The 16,230-nt window shown below is 41.9% G+C and overlaps 2 protein-coding genes across 2 annotated transcripts; one reads left to right on the top strand and one right to left on the bottom strand.

Moving 5' to 3' along the window:
• Window positions 1-293: 293 nt before the first annotated feature.
• On the bottom strand, window positions 294-5,549 carry ing3 (inhibitor of growth family, member 3). The gene is made up of 12 exons (XM_083902498.1): window positions 5,431-5,549; window positions 5,215-5,286; window positions 3,882-3,982; window positions 3,658-3,723; window positions 3,462-3,558; window positions 3,290-3,361; window positions 3,087-3,203; window positions 2,816-2,979; window positions 2,522-2,715; window positions 2,212-2,404; window positions 1,344-1,382; window positions 294-1,210 (listed from the first exon to the last, which is right to left on the bottom strand). Exons 1-12 carry the CDS (start codon window positions 5,456-5,458, stop codon window positions 1,094-1,096), a joined length of 1,260 nt encoding a protein of 419 aa, XP_083758624.1. The 5' UTR covers window positions 5,459-5,549; the 3' UTR covers window positions 294-1,093.
• An 845-nt stretch (window positions 5,550-6,394) lies between these two features.
• Window positions 6,395-13,288, top strand: tspan12 (tetraspanin 12). The gene is made up of 7 exons (XM_083902122.1): window positions 6,395-6,999; window positions 10,279-10,361; window positions 10,478-10,613; window positions 10,722-10,787; window positions 11,384-11,491; window positions 12,470-12,613; window positions 12,706-13,288. Exons 1-7 carry the CDS (start codon window positions 6,934-6,936, stop codon window positions 13,018-13,020), a joined length of 918 nt encoding a protein of 305 aa, XP_083758248.1. The 5' UTR covers window positions 6,395-6,933; the 3' UTR covers window positions 13,021-13,288.
• The last annotated feature ends 2,942 nt before the right edge of the window (window positions 13,289-16,230 follow it).

Below are 16,230 nucleotides of genomic sequence, written 5' to 3'. Positions count from 1 at the left end.
ACACACACACACACTTCAATCTATTTATGGAACACACACACACACACACATACACACGTGTGCAGAGTGTGTGTGTGTGTGGGTAAAATCATCCTTGTTTGACTGGAATTTAGTGAAGAGGAAATGATGTGGATTAAGTGGCCGATGCGTTCAATGACCTACTCTGAAGTTATTGATTATCTGCAAAAGTTAAACTACGAGATTAGCTGTAACTTTACATTTAATCCGACCCGATATCATCAGTAAAATGTGGAGAATGAAAAAAAAAAAAAAAAAAGTCCTTTACAACAAGATTTAAAAAACATCAACCATTTTATTGGACGCCATTTTTTTTTTTGTTTTTACACATCCTGGAGAAACACACACACACATACGCACGCACACACACACACAGTACATTCTCAAAAGGTGTGAGGTCACATTTATTTGTGTTTACGTTCAAATCGACGTGGGGGGGGGGGCGGGGGGCGGGGGGCGGAGCCTGTCGGGCTTTCACGCAAACAACCAATCAGGCGCAGAGTTCAACACGATAATGACTGAAAGAAAAAAAAAAAGAGGAGGAACTCGACGCCGATCGGTTTAAATCTATAACTGTGGACTAACTAAAACCTGGATTATTAAAGATCACTTTAGTCTAATCTGGATTATGGAGGATTAAGATTAAAGCCTAATAAAGTCAGGTTTTCATAATGATAATCCAGACAGTCTGAGCTCACTTCCTGTGATGGGCGGAGTCACGTGACCTCCTGTCAGAGCCTGACCGGTCGACCTCTGACCTCAGCAGATAATCTGTCTGTCAGGTGACGTCTAAGCCCAAAAAAAATAAAAAAAATAATGATGTGAGCGTCGTGATCTTAACGTGAGTCAAGTCTGACTTAACTAAGACAGATTTAGCCAAAATAAAGTCAGGATTAATTAAATCAGACACTTTTGATCAGATAATCTGTCAAATTATATTCTGGTTTTTTTTGTTTTTGTATGTTTTTTTACGATTTTTTTTATTTCACCGTCAGCTGCGTGAGTGTGAGCAGCCCGGTGACCTCTGACCTCTGACACTCTGCAGGGTTTAAATCCATCATGAGGGGGGCGGGGTCTATTTGTGGCGGCTGCCTCTCCTCTTCATGGCGGCCGTGCACTGAGGGCAGTACCACTTCCCTTTGGGGGCCTCTGTCAGGCCCACGCAGCCGTAATGGAACCACTCGATCGGACACTGAGGAGGAAGGAGGAGGAGGAAGAGGAAGAGGAGGAGGAAGAGGAGGAGGAAGTCACAGATCAATAATCAAGATTATTTAAACACAAAGATCTTTAATCGTTAGAGAATTAAACTTTATAAAAACACTCACATCTGTGTTATCACAGCCGACCATCTCTCCATAAGACACCTGCAACAAATCATCTTCATCATCAGCTTCATCATCACCACGAAACATCTGTGTGTGTGTGTACCTGATTATAGATGTGTGTGTGTGTACCTGATTACAGACCTGTGTGTGTGTGTGTGTACCTGTTACTGATGTGTGTGTGTGTGTACCTGTTACTGATGTGTGTGTGTGTGTGTACCTGTTACTGATGTGTGTGTGTGTGTGTACCTGTTACTGATGTGTGTGTGTGTGTACCTGTTACTGACCTCTGTGTGTGTGTGTACCTGTTACTGACCTGTGTGTGTGTGTGTGTACCTGCTACTGACCTGTGTGTGTGTGTGTACCTGGTTACAGACGTGTGTGTGTGTGTGTAACTGGTTGCAGACTGCAGACGTGTGTGTGTACCTGGTTGCAGACGTGTGTGTCTCTCTCTCTTTCTGTGTGTGTGTGTGTACCTGGTTGCAGATGTGTGTGTGTGTACCTGGTTGCAGACGTGTGTATGTACCTGGTTGCAGACGTGTGTGTCTCTCTCTCTCTCTTTCTCTGTGTGTGTACCTGGTCACAGACGTGTGTGTGTGTCTGTGTGTACCTGGTCACAGACATGTGTGTCTCTGTGTGTGTACCTGGTCACAGACGTGTGTGTGTGTGTGTATACCTGGTCACAGGTGTGTGTGTGTGTCTCTCTCTCTTTGTGTGTGTACCTGGTCACAGACGTGTGTGTGTGTGTACCTGGTCACAGTCGGTGTGTGTGTGTGTGTGTGTGTGTACCTGGTCACAGACGTGTGTATGTGTCTCTCTCTTTCTGTGTGTGTGTGTACCTGGTTACAGACGTGTGTGTGTGTGTGTGTACCTGGTTGCAGATGCAGTATCTGGGCTCGTTGGGGTCGTAGGTCCAGTCCACCTGGCTCGTGGCCTCGGCCTCGGGAAGCGCCGACGCCTGCTGGGAAAGCTCCTGAGCGAGCGCCGACGACGACGAGCACGACGACAGCGAGGAAGAGGAGGACGACGAAGACGACTGGTGATTGGAAGACTTGACGTTGCTTCTGCAAAAAAAAAAACAACAACAACACGAGTTTCACTACTAAAAACCCATTAAAAACATAAACATTCAGACATATAAATGTGTGTGTGTGTGTGTGTGTGTGTGTGTGAGGTCGTACTTGGACTTGCGCCCCCTGGAGTCGGAGGTGGTGGTGGTGGGAGTGAGGGTCTGGGTGAGGGTGGAGGCCAGAGCGGAGGACGAGTATCCCGTGTTGTCCCGGGACAGAGCGAACTCTCGGCCCAGCTGGAAGTCGTTGTTCTTGATGGCCTCGTAGCTCGCCTTCAGACTGGACGTCCTCCTGCCGTCCTTCATCTGACACAGGAGGGACCACGATGACGGCGTTAGCGAACACGACTTCACAAGCTAACGTTTACAACATGTCGGATAACGTAAAACAAAACAAACCCTATACCTGCGCCGTTGCCTGTACGGCCTGAGCGGCGGCCATGGTGATGGCGCCCGCCCCGGCGCCGGGCCCCGCGGGCAGAGAGCTCAGGTTGTACGACGCCAGCGGCTGAGAAGAATTCACGCTGTACACGTTGTTGGTGGCCGCGGTCGTGCTGTTGGTACGGCTGCCTGTAGGGGGCGACACACACACACACACACGCAGGTAAACAGGGGTCAGTGTACACGGCGGGGGGGAAGAAGGAGGCGAGTGTAAACGGGGAGGCGTGGTCAGTGACCTTGCGTGTTCTCCTTGGAGGCGTCCGACGTGAGCGTGGAGAGCAGAGCTTCGGACTTGAACTTCTTCTCGGGAACGTGTTCGGTGGTGTGGTGGGCGGGGGCGCTGTACTTCCTCTCTGTTTTGACGAAAAACAAACACGTTTTAACAAAAACGCGCAGGACGACTTAGTCGCGCGACGTAAAGTAAATCCTCGTTACTCACTCTCTGTCGTGGCGTGAGAGTGGACGTGGTGGTTGTTGACGGGTTGGGACGGACTGTCCATCTCTAAAGACCCTGAGGACGAAGAAGACAAAGGACAAGAAGGTTTAAAACATCTTCATCATCGTCATTTATAATAATAAAGATGATATAATTATTATCGATCTCGACTCACGTCTCTCCAGGACCTCCGTGATGCCGGCGTTGTCGGCCTCCAGCTCCATCTTGAACTTGGCCAGTTCCTGGTCCAGTTTACGGAGGTGACGGTCCACCTGTCAATCAGTCGGACAGACAGACGTCTTACAAACTGGACAGTGGGGGGGGGGGGGGGGGGCGGAGTCATGTAGACTTGACGTGAACGTCGTACTCACCAGATCATAAATCTGATTTGCCAGCTGCACCTTCTCGTCGGCATCTTCCAGAGCTTTGTAATAATCCTTTAAAAATAATTTTTAAAAAAAGACCGAGGAGTGAGACATCGCTTCATAACATTTACAAAGATAGGACAAACACGTGTGAACGCTGTGACTGAGTCACTCAGAGCGGATGTGAGCTCCAGATGTGTCGAGAGCCTCCAAGATAGTTGTGTCCTGACCTTTTTAATGACCTCCATCTGCTCCTCTCTCCACTCTGGTTTGTTCTTCTTGGCGTTGACAAAGTACTCGATGACTTTCTGCTCCAGCTGATCGGTGGCGTCTGCGAGAGGATGAAGATGAACATGACATAAACAGGTGGTAACTCCTCAAATCAAGCTTAAGTAAATCAATAACCTAGCATAAAAACATAAAGACTCAAAAGACAAATGTCACACGAATACACATCATATGTACTCAAACAGATGTAAACACGTGAAATCTGTTGTACACAGGTGCAGAAAATGTGCAAACAAATGTCAACAAATATTGAGTTGTACACAAAATGGATGTTAATAATGCGTAAGCTTACATGAACAGGTGTTAAACTGGTAATGAGAATGTAAACAAATGTAAACTGTGGTGAAAACAGGTATAAACAGATGTTAGACATGACAAAACAGAGGTATAGAAAGTGTAAACACTTGGGAACAGACATAAATGTGTCAACAGACTCATCATACCTGGTATAAAATAATATAACCAAATGTTAAACGGGTGTAAATTAATGTAAACTGATATAAGCTGATACACAAGCAGAGGTAAAACGTGTAAAATCGTGTTAAATTGGTGTAAACTCATACTAACAAACTGCTGTTAACCCCATTATTCTCATTATTGATTAATCTGCCAATTATTTTCTCTGTTAATCGAGTACTTGTTTGGTCAGAAAATGTTAAAAAATGTTGATCATCATTTCTCAAAAGTCTTGTTTTTGTCCGCAAACAGAAATGTATTCACTGTCAACGATTATGTTGTTAAATGGAGCAAAGAAACCAGAAAATATTCACATTTAAGAAGCTGAATAATAAGAAAACTGGTTTTAATTGTATAAAAATCCCTAAAACCAATCAATGAATTATCAAAATAGTTGACAATTAATTAGTAACCTATTAATAACCATTACATCCCTAGTGCCAACAGCTACATTAATAATGTTAGAATTGATGTCGTTGCTTAGCAACAGTCTGATAACTTATGTTTTGATTGCACTGATTTTTGTTTTAAATGACATACACTCTGTTGTGAATAGTGGCTTTTCTGTTTATCTTTTCAAATTATTTTAGTTATATTATTTATGTGCATATAATCTATATTAATAGTATTATGTAAACTTTACCTGCCAATAAACCTGCTCGTCAACAGTCCGATAACCGCTGAATGAACCGCTCGTGTTAGCAGACATGTTGTTCGCCCTAACATGAGCTTTTTTTTTGTTAAAATTGGGCTTATAGTCCATAATCTGACGGATTAATTTGTGTTTACTCGGTGTGTTTACCGGCACAGTGTACGTACTCTGAACCTGCAGGTCCATCTCCCTCATTTCCGTAAACCTGTCGCGGAGATCCATGGGTAACTGCTCGATCACTGCCAACAGAAGAAGAAGACGCCGTTACATGCTAGCGCGGCTAGGCTAACGGCCGCGGCCGCACAAGTCGGAAAATGGTGCACATTTAGCGCACAAAACGCGGCCGGGCCACCCCCGCCGCCGCGCTACAGTGACATACTCACTCTCCAGGTAATCCTCGAGGTACAACATGGTGAAAAAGTCGACGTTTAACGCGTTTCACGATACAATTCTGTTCTTTCAATATGGCGCCGTCAGCCGCGGTGTCTCTCAGAAAAAAAACAGCTCGAGAACTGAGCTGAGGTCAGAGCGAGTGACGTAAGCGCCTCGCCTTGATTTGATTGGTCGAAACGACGTACGGTGCGTCAAGTTTGCGTCCTCGGGAAGAGATGCCTTGTGGGAAACGGAGTTCAAAAGCGACTCCGGACGATTTCTCGACATTTCTGGGTGATTTTAAGGATTAAATACGATTTTAACACAATATTACGGATTAAAAACAATACGAAAACAGTTTAGGAGTCAGATATAAAAATGTTTGTTTTTATATTGATGTTTATATATGTAAAACTATAATGTACACTACACAAACTGTATAAATAAGCAGTATTATCCTCATTTTATTCAATTATTTTTCACATTATACATTGTATGTCAAATTTATGAAGCCACTATGTCTTCTAGCAATAGACAGAATGTATGGACAAAAAAATACAACACTAATACATAGTTAGATTTGCACAATTGCACATTTTCAAGAGTAAATGAAAAATATACGTGTAAACATAGGAATAAACTATATGCATAATTTATACATGTATATTAGTATATAATAAACCAGATATTGATGGATACACAACCGGTTTTGTTACATTTCCTGTGCAAAACGAACTGTTTAATGTGGTTTTGTTATTATTATTATTTTATTTTTTTCAACAACAACAACAGAAGTCACTTCCGCAGGACTGCAGACAGTGTGTGGACAGTGTCGGTGCTGCCAGCAGAGGCCTCCACGTGTCCGTGTTTTCCTGTTGTCCCTCTGACACACATTCCTCTGTCCTCCCCCAGGACTCTGAGGAGGAGGGAGGAGGGAAGGAGGGAAGGAGGGAAGGAGGGAGCGGCTGCTGCGGATCTAATTAGTGAGGAGGAGGAAGAAGACGGAGCAGGACACAGGACACAGGACTCTGTCCACACTCACAGGTTCGGACCCGGAGCGGATTCTGGAGCTGGATCGTGGACTTTACAGTTCCGTCCTCGGTCACAGTTGTCGTCTCAGTGTGTAAAAGTTCTGGTCTGGATCACTTTTGGACTCCACGCTGTGAGCCGAACACGCGACCGTTGCTCCAGAAGCGTCAGAACCACGCGCTCCATCCTCTGGCGGGACTGAAAGCAAAGTGAGAAACCACCTGTCGCGAAGAAAGTTTCCCCTGCAGAGAGCGAGCGAGTGACGGAGAAACCCGAAGTGCCGAGAGAAGACGACGGACAGAGCCGAGAGAGAAGGAGCGCAGCAGCAGAATGCGCCTTTTACGCACAGAGAGGAATCTCGTGTGACTGAAAACCCGCGTGTTTCTCGGTGGGTTCCTCAGTGGGTTCCTCAGTGGGTTCTGTTGTCATGGTGACCCGGGCTCAGATGACGTCATGGTGTCCCGGGCTCAGGTGAGCGGGTCGGGATGGCTCGGCAGGACGCGGTGAGGTGTCTGCGCTGTCTGCTGTACGCGCTCAACCTGCTCTTCTGGGTGAGTGCGAGTCATCTTCATCATCATCATCATCATCACCATCATCATCATCATCATCATCATCAAGCAGAAACATAACTGATTTACTGTTGAAAATCACGCGTGATATAAAATCGTCGAGTCAAATTTAGAGAAAGTTCAAATTTTACAGTGAAAAGTGAACATTTCCAGTTAGAGTTAGAATTTGCAGTGATATTGTAAAGTTTACAGTGAGAGTTTAAGTTTACAGTGAAATTTGAAGTTTACAGTGAGAGTTAAAGTTTACAGTGGAAGTTTAAAGTTTACAGTGAACATTTCAAATTTACTGTGAGAGTTAAAGTTTACAGTGAGAGTTAAAGTTTACAGTGGAAGTTTAAAGTTTACAGTGAACATTTCAAATTTACTGTGAGAGTTAAAGGTTACAGTGATGTCTTAAAGTTTACACTAAGAGTTTACAGTGAAAGTTAAAGTTTACAGTGAAAGTTGAATTTTACGGTGAAAGTTGAACAACAAGACTCGGTTTAAAGTTTAAGGTTAGAGTTAGGATTTGCAGTCAAGGTTAAGATTTGCAGTGATATTGTAAAGTTTACGGTGAAAGTTTAGAGTTTTACGGTGAAAGTGAAACAACAAGACGAGGTTTAAAGTTTACAGTTAGAAGATTGGATAAATGTTTACAGGAACAGGTTTAAATTTTACAGTGAAAAGTTGAAGTTTGCAGTGAAAAGTTAAGAGTTTACAGTGATGTTTTAAAGTTTACAGTCAGAGTTTACAGTGAAAGTTATAGTTTACAGTGAACTTTTAAAGTTTACTGTCAGAGTTAAAGTTTACAGTGATGTCTTAAAGTTTACAGTAAGAGTTTACAGTGAAAGTTAAAGTTTACTGTGAACATTTAAAGTTTACAGTGAGAGTTAAAGTTTACAGTGATGTCTTAAAGTTTACAGTAAGAGTTTACAGTGATGTCTTAAAGTTTACAGTAAGAGTTTACAGTGATGTCTTAAAGTTTACAGTGAAAAGTTAAAGTTTACAGTCAACATTTAAAGTTTACAGTAAGAGTTTACACTGAAAGTTAAAGTTTACAGTGAACATTTAAAGTTTACAGTGAGAGTTAAAGTTTACAGTGTGAGTTAAAGTTTACAGTGAAAAGTGAACATTTCCAGTTAGAGTTAGAATTTGCAGTGATATTGTAAAGTTTACAGTGAGAGTTAAAGTTTACAGTGAAAGTTAAAGTTTACAGTGAGAGTTAAAGTTTACAGTGGAAGTTTAAAGTTTACAGTGAACATTTCAAATTTACTGTGAGAGTTAAAGTTTACAGTGATGTCTTAAAGTTTACACTCAGAGTTTACAGTGAAAGTTAAAGTTTACAGTGAAAGTTGAATTTTACGGTGAAAGTTGAACAACAAGACTCGGTTTAAAGTTTAAGGTTAGAGTTAGGATTTGCAGTCAAGGTTAAGATTTGCAGTGATATTGTAAAGTTTACGGTGAAAGTTTAGAGTTTTACGGTGAAAGTGAAACAACAAGACGAGGTTTAAAGTTTACAGTTAGAAGATCGGATAAATGTTTACAGGAACAGGTTTAAATTTTACAGTGAAAAGTTGAAGTTTGCAGTGAAAAGTTAAGAGTTTACAGTGATGTTTTAAAGTTTACAGTCAGAGTTTACAGTGAAAGTTATAGTTTACAGTGAACTTTTAAAGTTTACTGTCAGAGTTAAAGTTTACAGTGATGTCTTAAAGTTTACAGTAAGAGTTTACAGTGAAAGTTAAAGTTTACTGTGAACATTTAAAGTTTACAGTGAGAGTTAAAGTTCACAGTGATGTATTTAAGTTTACAGTAAGAGTTTACAGTGATGTCTTAAAGTTTACAGTAAGAGTTTACAGTGATGTCTTAAAGTTTACAGTGAAAAGTTAAAGTTTACAGTCAACATTTAAAGTTTACAGTAAGAGTTTACACTGAAAGTTAAAGTTTACAGTGAACATTTAAAGTTTACAGTGAGAGTTAAAGTTTACAGTGTGAGTTAAAGTTTACAGTGAAAAGTGAACATTTCCAGTTAGAGTTAGAATTTGCAGTGATATTGTAAAGTTTACAGTGAGAGTTAAAGTTTACAGTGAAAGTTAAAGTTTACAGTGAGAGTTAAAGTTTACAGTGGAAGTTTAAAGTTTACAGTGAACATTTCAAATTTACTGTGAGAGTTAAAGTTTACAGTGATGTCTTAAAGTTTACACTCAGAGTTTACAGTGAAAGTTAAAGTTTACAGTGAAAGTTGAATTTTACGGTGAAAGTTGAACAACAAGACTCGGTTTAAAGTTTAAGGTTAGAGTTAGGATTTGCAGTCAAGGTTAAGATTTGCAGTGATATTGTAAAGTTTACGGTGAAAGTTTAGAGTTTTACGGTGAAAGTGAAACAACAAGACGAGGTTTAAAGTTTACAGTTAGAAGATCGGATAAATGTTTACAGGAACAGGTTTAAATTTTACAGTGAAAAGTTGAAGTTTGCAGTGAAAAGTTAAGAGTTTACAGTGATGTTTTAAAGTTTACAGTCAGAGTTTACAGTGAAAGTTATAGTTTACAGTGAACTTTTAAAGTTTACTGTCAGAGTTAAAGTTTACAGTGATGTCTTAAAGTTTACAGTAAGAGTTTACAGTGAAAGTTAAAGTTTACTGTGAACATTTAAAGTTTACAGTGAGAGTTAAAGTTCACAGTGATGTATTTAAGTTTACAGTAAGAGTTTACAGTGATGTCTTAAAGTTTACAGTAAGAGTTTACAGTGATGTCTTAAAGTTTACAGTGAAAAGTTAAAGTTTACAGTCAACATTTAAAGTTTACAGTAAGAGTTTACACTGAAAGTTAAAGTTTACAGTGAACATTTAAAGTTTACAGTGAGAGTTAAAGTTTACAGTGTGAGTTAAAGTTTACAGTGAAAAGTTACAGTTTACAATCAACATTTAAAGTTTACAGTGAGAGTAAAACATTTACAGTGAAGCGTTCAGAGTTTACAGCATATTCAACGACAGTCAGTGAAGGTTCAAATTTACAGCGACAGTAAACGATTTACAGTGGAATGTTAAACGTTTACAATGTGAGTTAAATGTGATAAATTATAGTTTTACAGTCAGAGTTAAAACAATCGCAGTGAAAATAAAAAAGATTTAAAGTGAAAGTCGATGTTTGTAGCGAAAGCAGGACGTCGGTCCGTCTGTGGGAACATGTCTCACATTCCGAGATGTTATTTGTAGGCAGCAGAAACTGATCCGTGTGTGTTTATTTCTGTGTGTGTGTGTGTGTGTGTGTGTGTGTGCGTGTCCAGCTGATGTCAGCGTGTGTGCTCGGCGTGGCGGCGTGGATCCGAGACTCTCTGAACACCGTCCTGACCCTGACAGCCCACACCAGGTGAGTTCACGTAAAAAAAAAATAAAAAAAAACCTGCGGCTCAGACACGTGATGATGTCACACGACCAGTGTGTGTGTGTGTGTGTGTGTGTGTGTGTGTGCGTGTGTGCGTCCAGGCTGGAGGAAGCAGCCGTCCTCACGTACTCTCCGGCCGTCCATCCCGTCATCATCGCCGTGTGCTGCTTCCTCATCATCGTGGCGATGGTGGGATACTGCGGCGTCCTCCGCTGTGACCTGCTGCTGCTCTCCTGGGTGAGTCCACAAAGACACACCTGGGGGGGTCAAGGGTCAGGGGTCAGGGGTCAGAGGTCAGGTGACGATGATAAGACGTTGACGTGACACAGTGTGTGTGTGTTGCAGTACCTGTGCAGTCTGCTGGTCATCTTCTGCGTGGAGCTGTCCAGCGCAGTGTGGACGTACGACGAGGTGAGGAAACCCCCCCCCCGGGAGTACAGCGCCCCCTGCTGTCACTGTGTGTGTGTGTGTGAGTGTGTGTGTGAGCAGCAGCTGCAGGGTTCAGATATTTTCAGCTGCTGATTCAAACTAAACTCTCGTCTAAGAATAAACGGACATGTGAGACAGCTGCTGCTTATCACGCACGCACACGCACGCACACGCACGCACACGGGCAAGACGGCAACAAAATAAACAAAAACAACAACAAAATCAAAAATTCTGACAAACAGAAAAAATAAAAAAATACAAAATAAAAGTTAATAATGACAAAAAATGACAACATTTCTACAATTAAATGATTTAAGGGAATTTTTTTTTTTTTTTTGCAAAAGTCACACAATTTGATGTAAACACTGACCTCACGGTGACTGTGGTGTCACCTGCCTGCAGCGGGGGTTTGTGGGTAATGAAGTCAGATTGTTATCAGCAGAGCAGAGTGGACACACCTGGTGTTTATCAGGGAGGGGAGGGGGGGGGGCGGAGCATTAGGACCAATCCATCATCATCACTGTGTGTGTGTGTGTGTGTGTGTGTGTCTGTGTGTGTGTGTGTGTGTGTGTGTGCAGCCGTCAGTGCAGCGCTCTGATATGATCAGCCTCAAGACTCGGATGCCAAACTACGGCCTGCAGCGCCACCAGTGGCTGACGCACACCTGGAACAGCTTCCAGACAGAGGTGAACGAACACACACACGCACACACACACAAACACACACACACACACACACACACACACACACACACACACACACACACACACACACACACGCACACGCACACGCACACACACACAAACACTAGTCTTAAACCTCAAAAGAACCTGAGGACCAGTCAAAGTGAGTTTTTTGGTCCTCACAAAGATACACATACAAGAACACACACACACACACACAAACTTGTTCTTCCACCTCTGAGAGGACATATCATGGACATAAACTTAACCCTAAACCAGTTCTTAACCCTGAAAAAACCCATTAACTTGACCCACAAGGTCAAAATGACCCCACGAAGATAGGTTTGTACGTTTTTGTTGGTCCCCATGAGGATAGAAACACACACACACACACACACATGCACACACACAAACTCTGGTTTCCATGACTTCTGAGGACATTACATTGACTTACATCCATTTCTTGGAGACTTACTTTTAACTTAACCTCTTTACCGCTAACTCCAACCCCAACCCCAACCCTAACCCTAACCGTTAGCCTAACCAGTCCCTTTAGAAATGAGGTTCTGCCTCATTAGGACCAGGTTTTGAAATTTCCATGACTTCTGAGGACATTACATTGACGTACATCCATTTCTTGGAGACTTACTCTGAACTTAACCTCTTTACTGCTAACCCCAACCCTAACCCTAACCGTTAGCTTAACCAGTTCCCTCAGAAATGAGGTTCTGCCTCATTAGGACCAGGTTTTGAAAATTCCATGACTTCTGAGGACATTACATTGACGTACATCCATTTCTTGGAGACCTACTCTTAACTTAACCTCTTTACCGCTAACCCCAACCCCAACCGTTAGCCTAACCAGTTCCCTCAGAAATGAGGTTCTGCCTCATTAGGACCAGGTTTTAGTCAGTGTTTATGCCAGAAAAAAGGTCCTTAACGTCCTGACCCCGGTGCCACGTGACCCGCGTTTGTTTACAGTTCAAATGCTGCGGCGTGATGTACTTCACCGATTGGCTGGAGATGACAGAGATGGAGTGGCCACCCGACTCCTGCTGCTCCAACCAGTATCCGGGCTGCGCTCGCCACGCCCACTACCACGACCTCAGCGACCTCCACCAAGAGGTGAGACGCCACGATCTTCAGCTCGTTTTTCTATCTGTTTATTTAAAAAAAAAAAAACAACGTAACGCCATCTTGAACTGAACATGTTCCAGGGCTGCGGTCCAAAGATCTACTCCTTCATCCGCGGGACGAAGCACCTGCAGGTGTTGCGCTTCCTGGGCGTGTCCATCGGCGTGGCTCAGATCCTGGCCATGGCGCTCACCCTCACGCTGCTCTGGGCGCTTTATTACGGACGCAAGGCCCCGGAAACGGACGCGGCGGCGGCGGCAGCGGGGTCACCGCCGGCGGACGCCAACTCCGCCCCCGTGACCGTGACGCACGGACCCTCATCAGCTGGAGCGCCGCAGTCGGGGTGTGGCCACGCCAAACCGCAGGAAGTGCAGTTTGAGATGGAGCGACTGTCGTAGGCCACTGCCGAGCGGCGCCTCCTGCAGGCCTGAGGAGGAATTTAGTGGAGCGTTGACTCACCTGTGAGCAGGAACTCATCCAGACTCTATGAAAGGGTTAATTATTATAATATATTTGTACATAAGAACATGTGTGACGTTGATTCTCACTGGACTTCATAAAAATGGAACGTTTGATTCGATCACCAGACCCTGCAGACGGAGCCGGTGTGGACGAGATCAACTGCTGTGAATGAATTAAAGATTATTTATTGACAGACTTCATCAAAACAATCCTTTAAATTCAAACTTTTTCCTCTCTTTATTCCTTTTTTTTTTTTTACACGAAAAACAATTCTCAACAATTCAAAACCCCCCCGTGTCGATAAAACACAAACCGTAAAAACAAATCAAACGCGTCGTCCCGATCCATCGAGACCATGCAAACGTTGTAGAAAAATACCACGCGGAATGTTCACGACACCAGGAAATCACGACACACACGAAAGGAACCGGAAAATAGATTTCTGTCGTCTCTGTTCTCGCAGAAACAAAAACATGAATAAAACGTAAAGAACCACAACGGCAATTTTGCATATGACGTAAACGTGACTGTCAGCAGGGTTAAAGTTTGCATAAAGTTTGCAAAAAGTTGAATTTGGCCAACGTTTACGGACAAAAAGAGTTATTGTTATTAGCAAGGTATGCTAAGCGAAAAAAAATATATTTATTGTTATTAGCAAACCAGAAGTAGAAGTCCATACACCTTGGGTGCTACACTAGCTTAGATAACCAGCACTAGCTAATGCTAGGTTTGTTTACTAGCTTGGAAAATAAGAACTAGCTCAGACTAGCTCAGTCCTAGGTGTATCAAATCAGCTCTTGGCTAACAATAGTTTAGTTATTAGTACTGGCTAATATCAGCTAAGAGCTAGTTCAGTCCTAGCTAATACCAGCTTAACTCAGTTGTAGGCTATAGTTTAGCTATATTAGCTAGTACTTAATAGTTTAGTTAAGTACTAGCTAATTCTGGTTTAGATAGTGCTTGGCTAATAATTGTAAGAACTAGCCTTTTTTTTTTTTTAAACCTGAAAAACAACTAGTATTTGCTAATACTAGCGCTATCTAATGCTAGCTAATGTCAAATTTAGGATAAAATAAAAATACCATATGGAATGTTCACGACACCAGGAATTACGACATGAAAGGAACCCAAAAATATGTTTCTGTCATCTCTGTTCTCGCAAACAAAAACATGACAGGGTTAAAGTTTGCGTAAAGTTAGCAAAAAGTTGAATTTGGCCAACGTTTAGGGACGCAGAAAGAGTTATTGTTATTAGCAAGGTATGCTAAGGGAAAAAAATATTTATTGTTATTAGCAAACCAGAAGTAGAAGTCCATACACCTTGGGTGCTACACTAGCTTAGATAACCAGCACTAGCTAATGCTAGGTTTGTTTACTAGCTTTATTACTAGCTAATATTGGCTTGGAAAATAAGAACTAGCTCAGTCCTAGGTGTATCAAATCAGCTCTTGGCTAACAATAGTTATTAGTTTAGTTAAGTACTAGCTAATACTGGTTTAGATAGTGCTTGGCTAATAATTGTAAGAACTAGCCTTTTTTTTTTAAAACCTGAAAAACAACTAGTATTTGCTAATACTAGCGCTATCTAATGCTAGCTAGCTAGTGTCAAATTTTGGATAAAATAAAATAAAAATACCACGTGGAATGTTCTCGCAAACAAAAACATGTACAACGTTAAGAACCACAACAGCAATTTTGCATATGACGTAACGTGACTGTCAGCAGGGTTAAAGTTTGCATCGTCGTCTGAAAAAGTTGAATTTGGCCGACGTTTACGGACGGAAAAAAGTAAAAAAAATCAACAGTTCCAGTGTTCCAGACTGAGATGATTCATCAGCCGAAATCGACTGATTTCAGTCGTCCACAAATGTCCAAGTGATGAAACTTTGGTTCTCCGACGGCAGACGCAGGAAAGATTGGAATTCAGAGATTCACTGAACCTGATCCGGTGTGCGTTACAAAAAACTAAAAATAAATCCATCTGTGGCGTAGAAACGTTCACAAGGTGAATCCAGAATCCAGATAATCCTCTTCGAATACACAAAGTCTCAAGAGTTTCCTTAAACAGGGAAGAAGACTTTCAATGTTTTGTTAGGAAAACGTAGTTTGTATCAAATGTCGGTCTGGTTCAGTGCAGAAGCTACATTATGCTAATTCGTGTTACAGTTTTCCCTCAATGACCAAGAGGCTAAAGCTAACAGTTTAAAACCACAAAACCATCTCTGACAAAAAATACTCTTATTATTTCCACAATCCCTTCATCTGTCAATGTAAGCTAGTGCTAGCTCATACCAGCTCAGTTAACGGGTACAAGCTAATACCAGTTTGCATTATTAGTGCTGGCTAACACTAGCGTACGCACTAGCTTGGAGTTAAAGAGAGTGAGTGAGCGTGGTGTGTTTGTTGATGTCATAGACATGAAGGGTATGCTAACAAAAATAGTTATTGTTATTAGCAAGGTATGCTTAGGGAAAAAAAATAGTTATTGTAATTAGCAAACCAGAAGTAGAAGACCATACACCTTGGGTGCTACACTAGCTTAGATAACTAGCACTATCTAATGCTTTTTTTTTTTTTTTTAGCTAGCTTTATTACTAGCTAATATTGGCTTAGAAAATAAGAACTAGCTCAGACTAGCTCAGTCCTATGTGTTCCAAATCAGCTCTATAGGCTAACAATAGTTTAGTTATACTGGCTAATATCAGCTTAGAAAATAAGAGCTAGCTAAGAGTAGTTCAGTCCTAGCTAATATCAGTTTATCAACTCAGTTGTAGGCTAACAATAATTTTGTTAAGTGCGAGCTAATACTGGTTTAGATAGTGCTTGGCTAATAATTGTATAAGAACAAGCTGTTTTTGTCTGGAAAAACAACTAGTATTTGCTAATACTAGCGCTATCCAATGCTAGCTAGTGTCAAATTTAGGATAAAATAAAACAACAAGAAGTAGTTTTTCCCTGTATTTGTAAAAACCAAATTGATGTCGTAGCACAAATCAGAGGGTCTCAAACCTGGGCCCCGTGGGCCAAATGTGGCCCATCAGTTGATTTCGTGCGGCCCACCACTTTACGATTGGTTATTTTTGTTATTTATACAATAATTAAGCATCTTAAATATGCTCCTAAACACTTTTATCTGAAAATTCTGT

This window comes from Microchirus variegatus (assembly GCF_963457635.1).
Source record: "Microchirus variegatus genome assembly, chromosome: 16".
NCBI lineage: Eukaryota > Metazoa > Chordata > Actinopteri > Pleuronectiformes > Soleidae > Microchirus > Microchirus variegatus.
The sequence above is the reverse complement of the archived record's forward strand: the minus strand, read 5'-3'. Positions and strand labels throughout refer to the sequence as shown.

Excerpts from the sequence above, each read along its gene's own strand:
- tspan12 (XM_083902122.1), top strand. The coding sequence starts at position 6,934 with ATGGCTCGGCAGGACGCGGTGAGGTGTCTGCGCTGTCTGCTGTACGCG. Across the intron at positions 10,362-10,477 it reads ACCCTGACAGCCCACACCAG|GCTGGAGGAAGCAGCCGTCC; the intron begins GTGAGTTCACGT and ends GTGTGCGTCCAG. Across the intron at positions 12,614-12,705 it reads TCAGCGACCTCCACCAAGAG|GGCTGCGGTCCAAAGATCTA; the intron begins GTGAGACGCCAC and ends AACATGTTCCAG.
- ing3 (XM_083902498.1), bottom strand. The coding sequence starts at position 5,458 with ATGTTGTACCTCGAGGATTACCTGGAGA. Across the intron at positions 3,724-3,881 it reads AGATGGAGGTCATTAAAAAG|GATTATTACAAAGCTCTGGA; the intron begins GTCAGGACACAA and ends TTATTTTTAAAG. Across the intron at positions 3,204-3,289 it reads CTCTCACGCCACGACAGAGA|AGAGGAAGTACAGCGCCCCC; the intron begins GTGAGTAACGAG and ends TCGTCAAAACAG.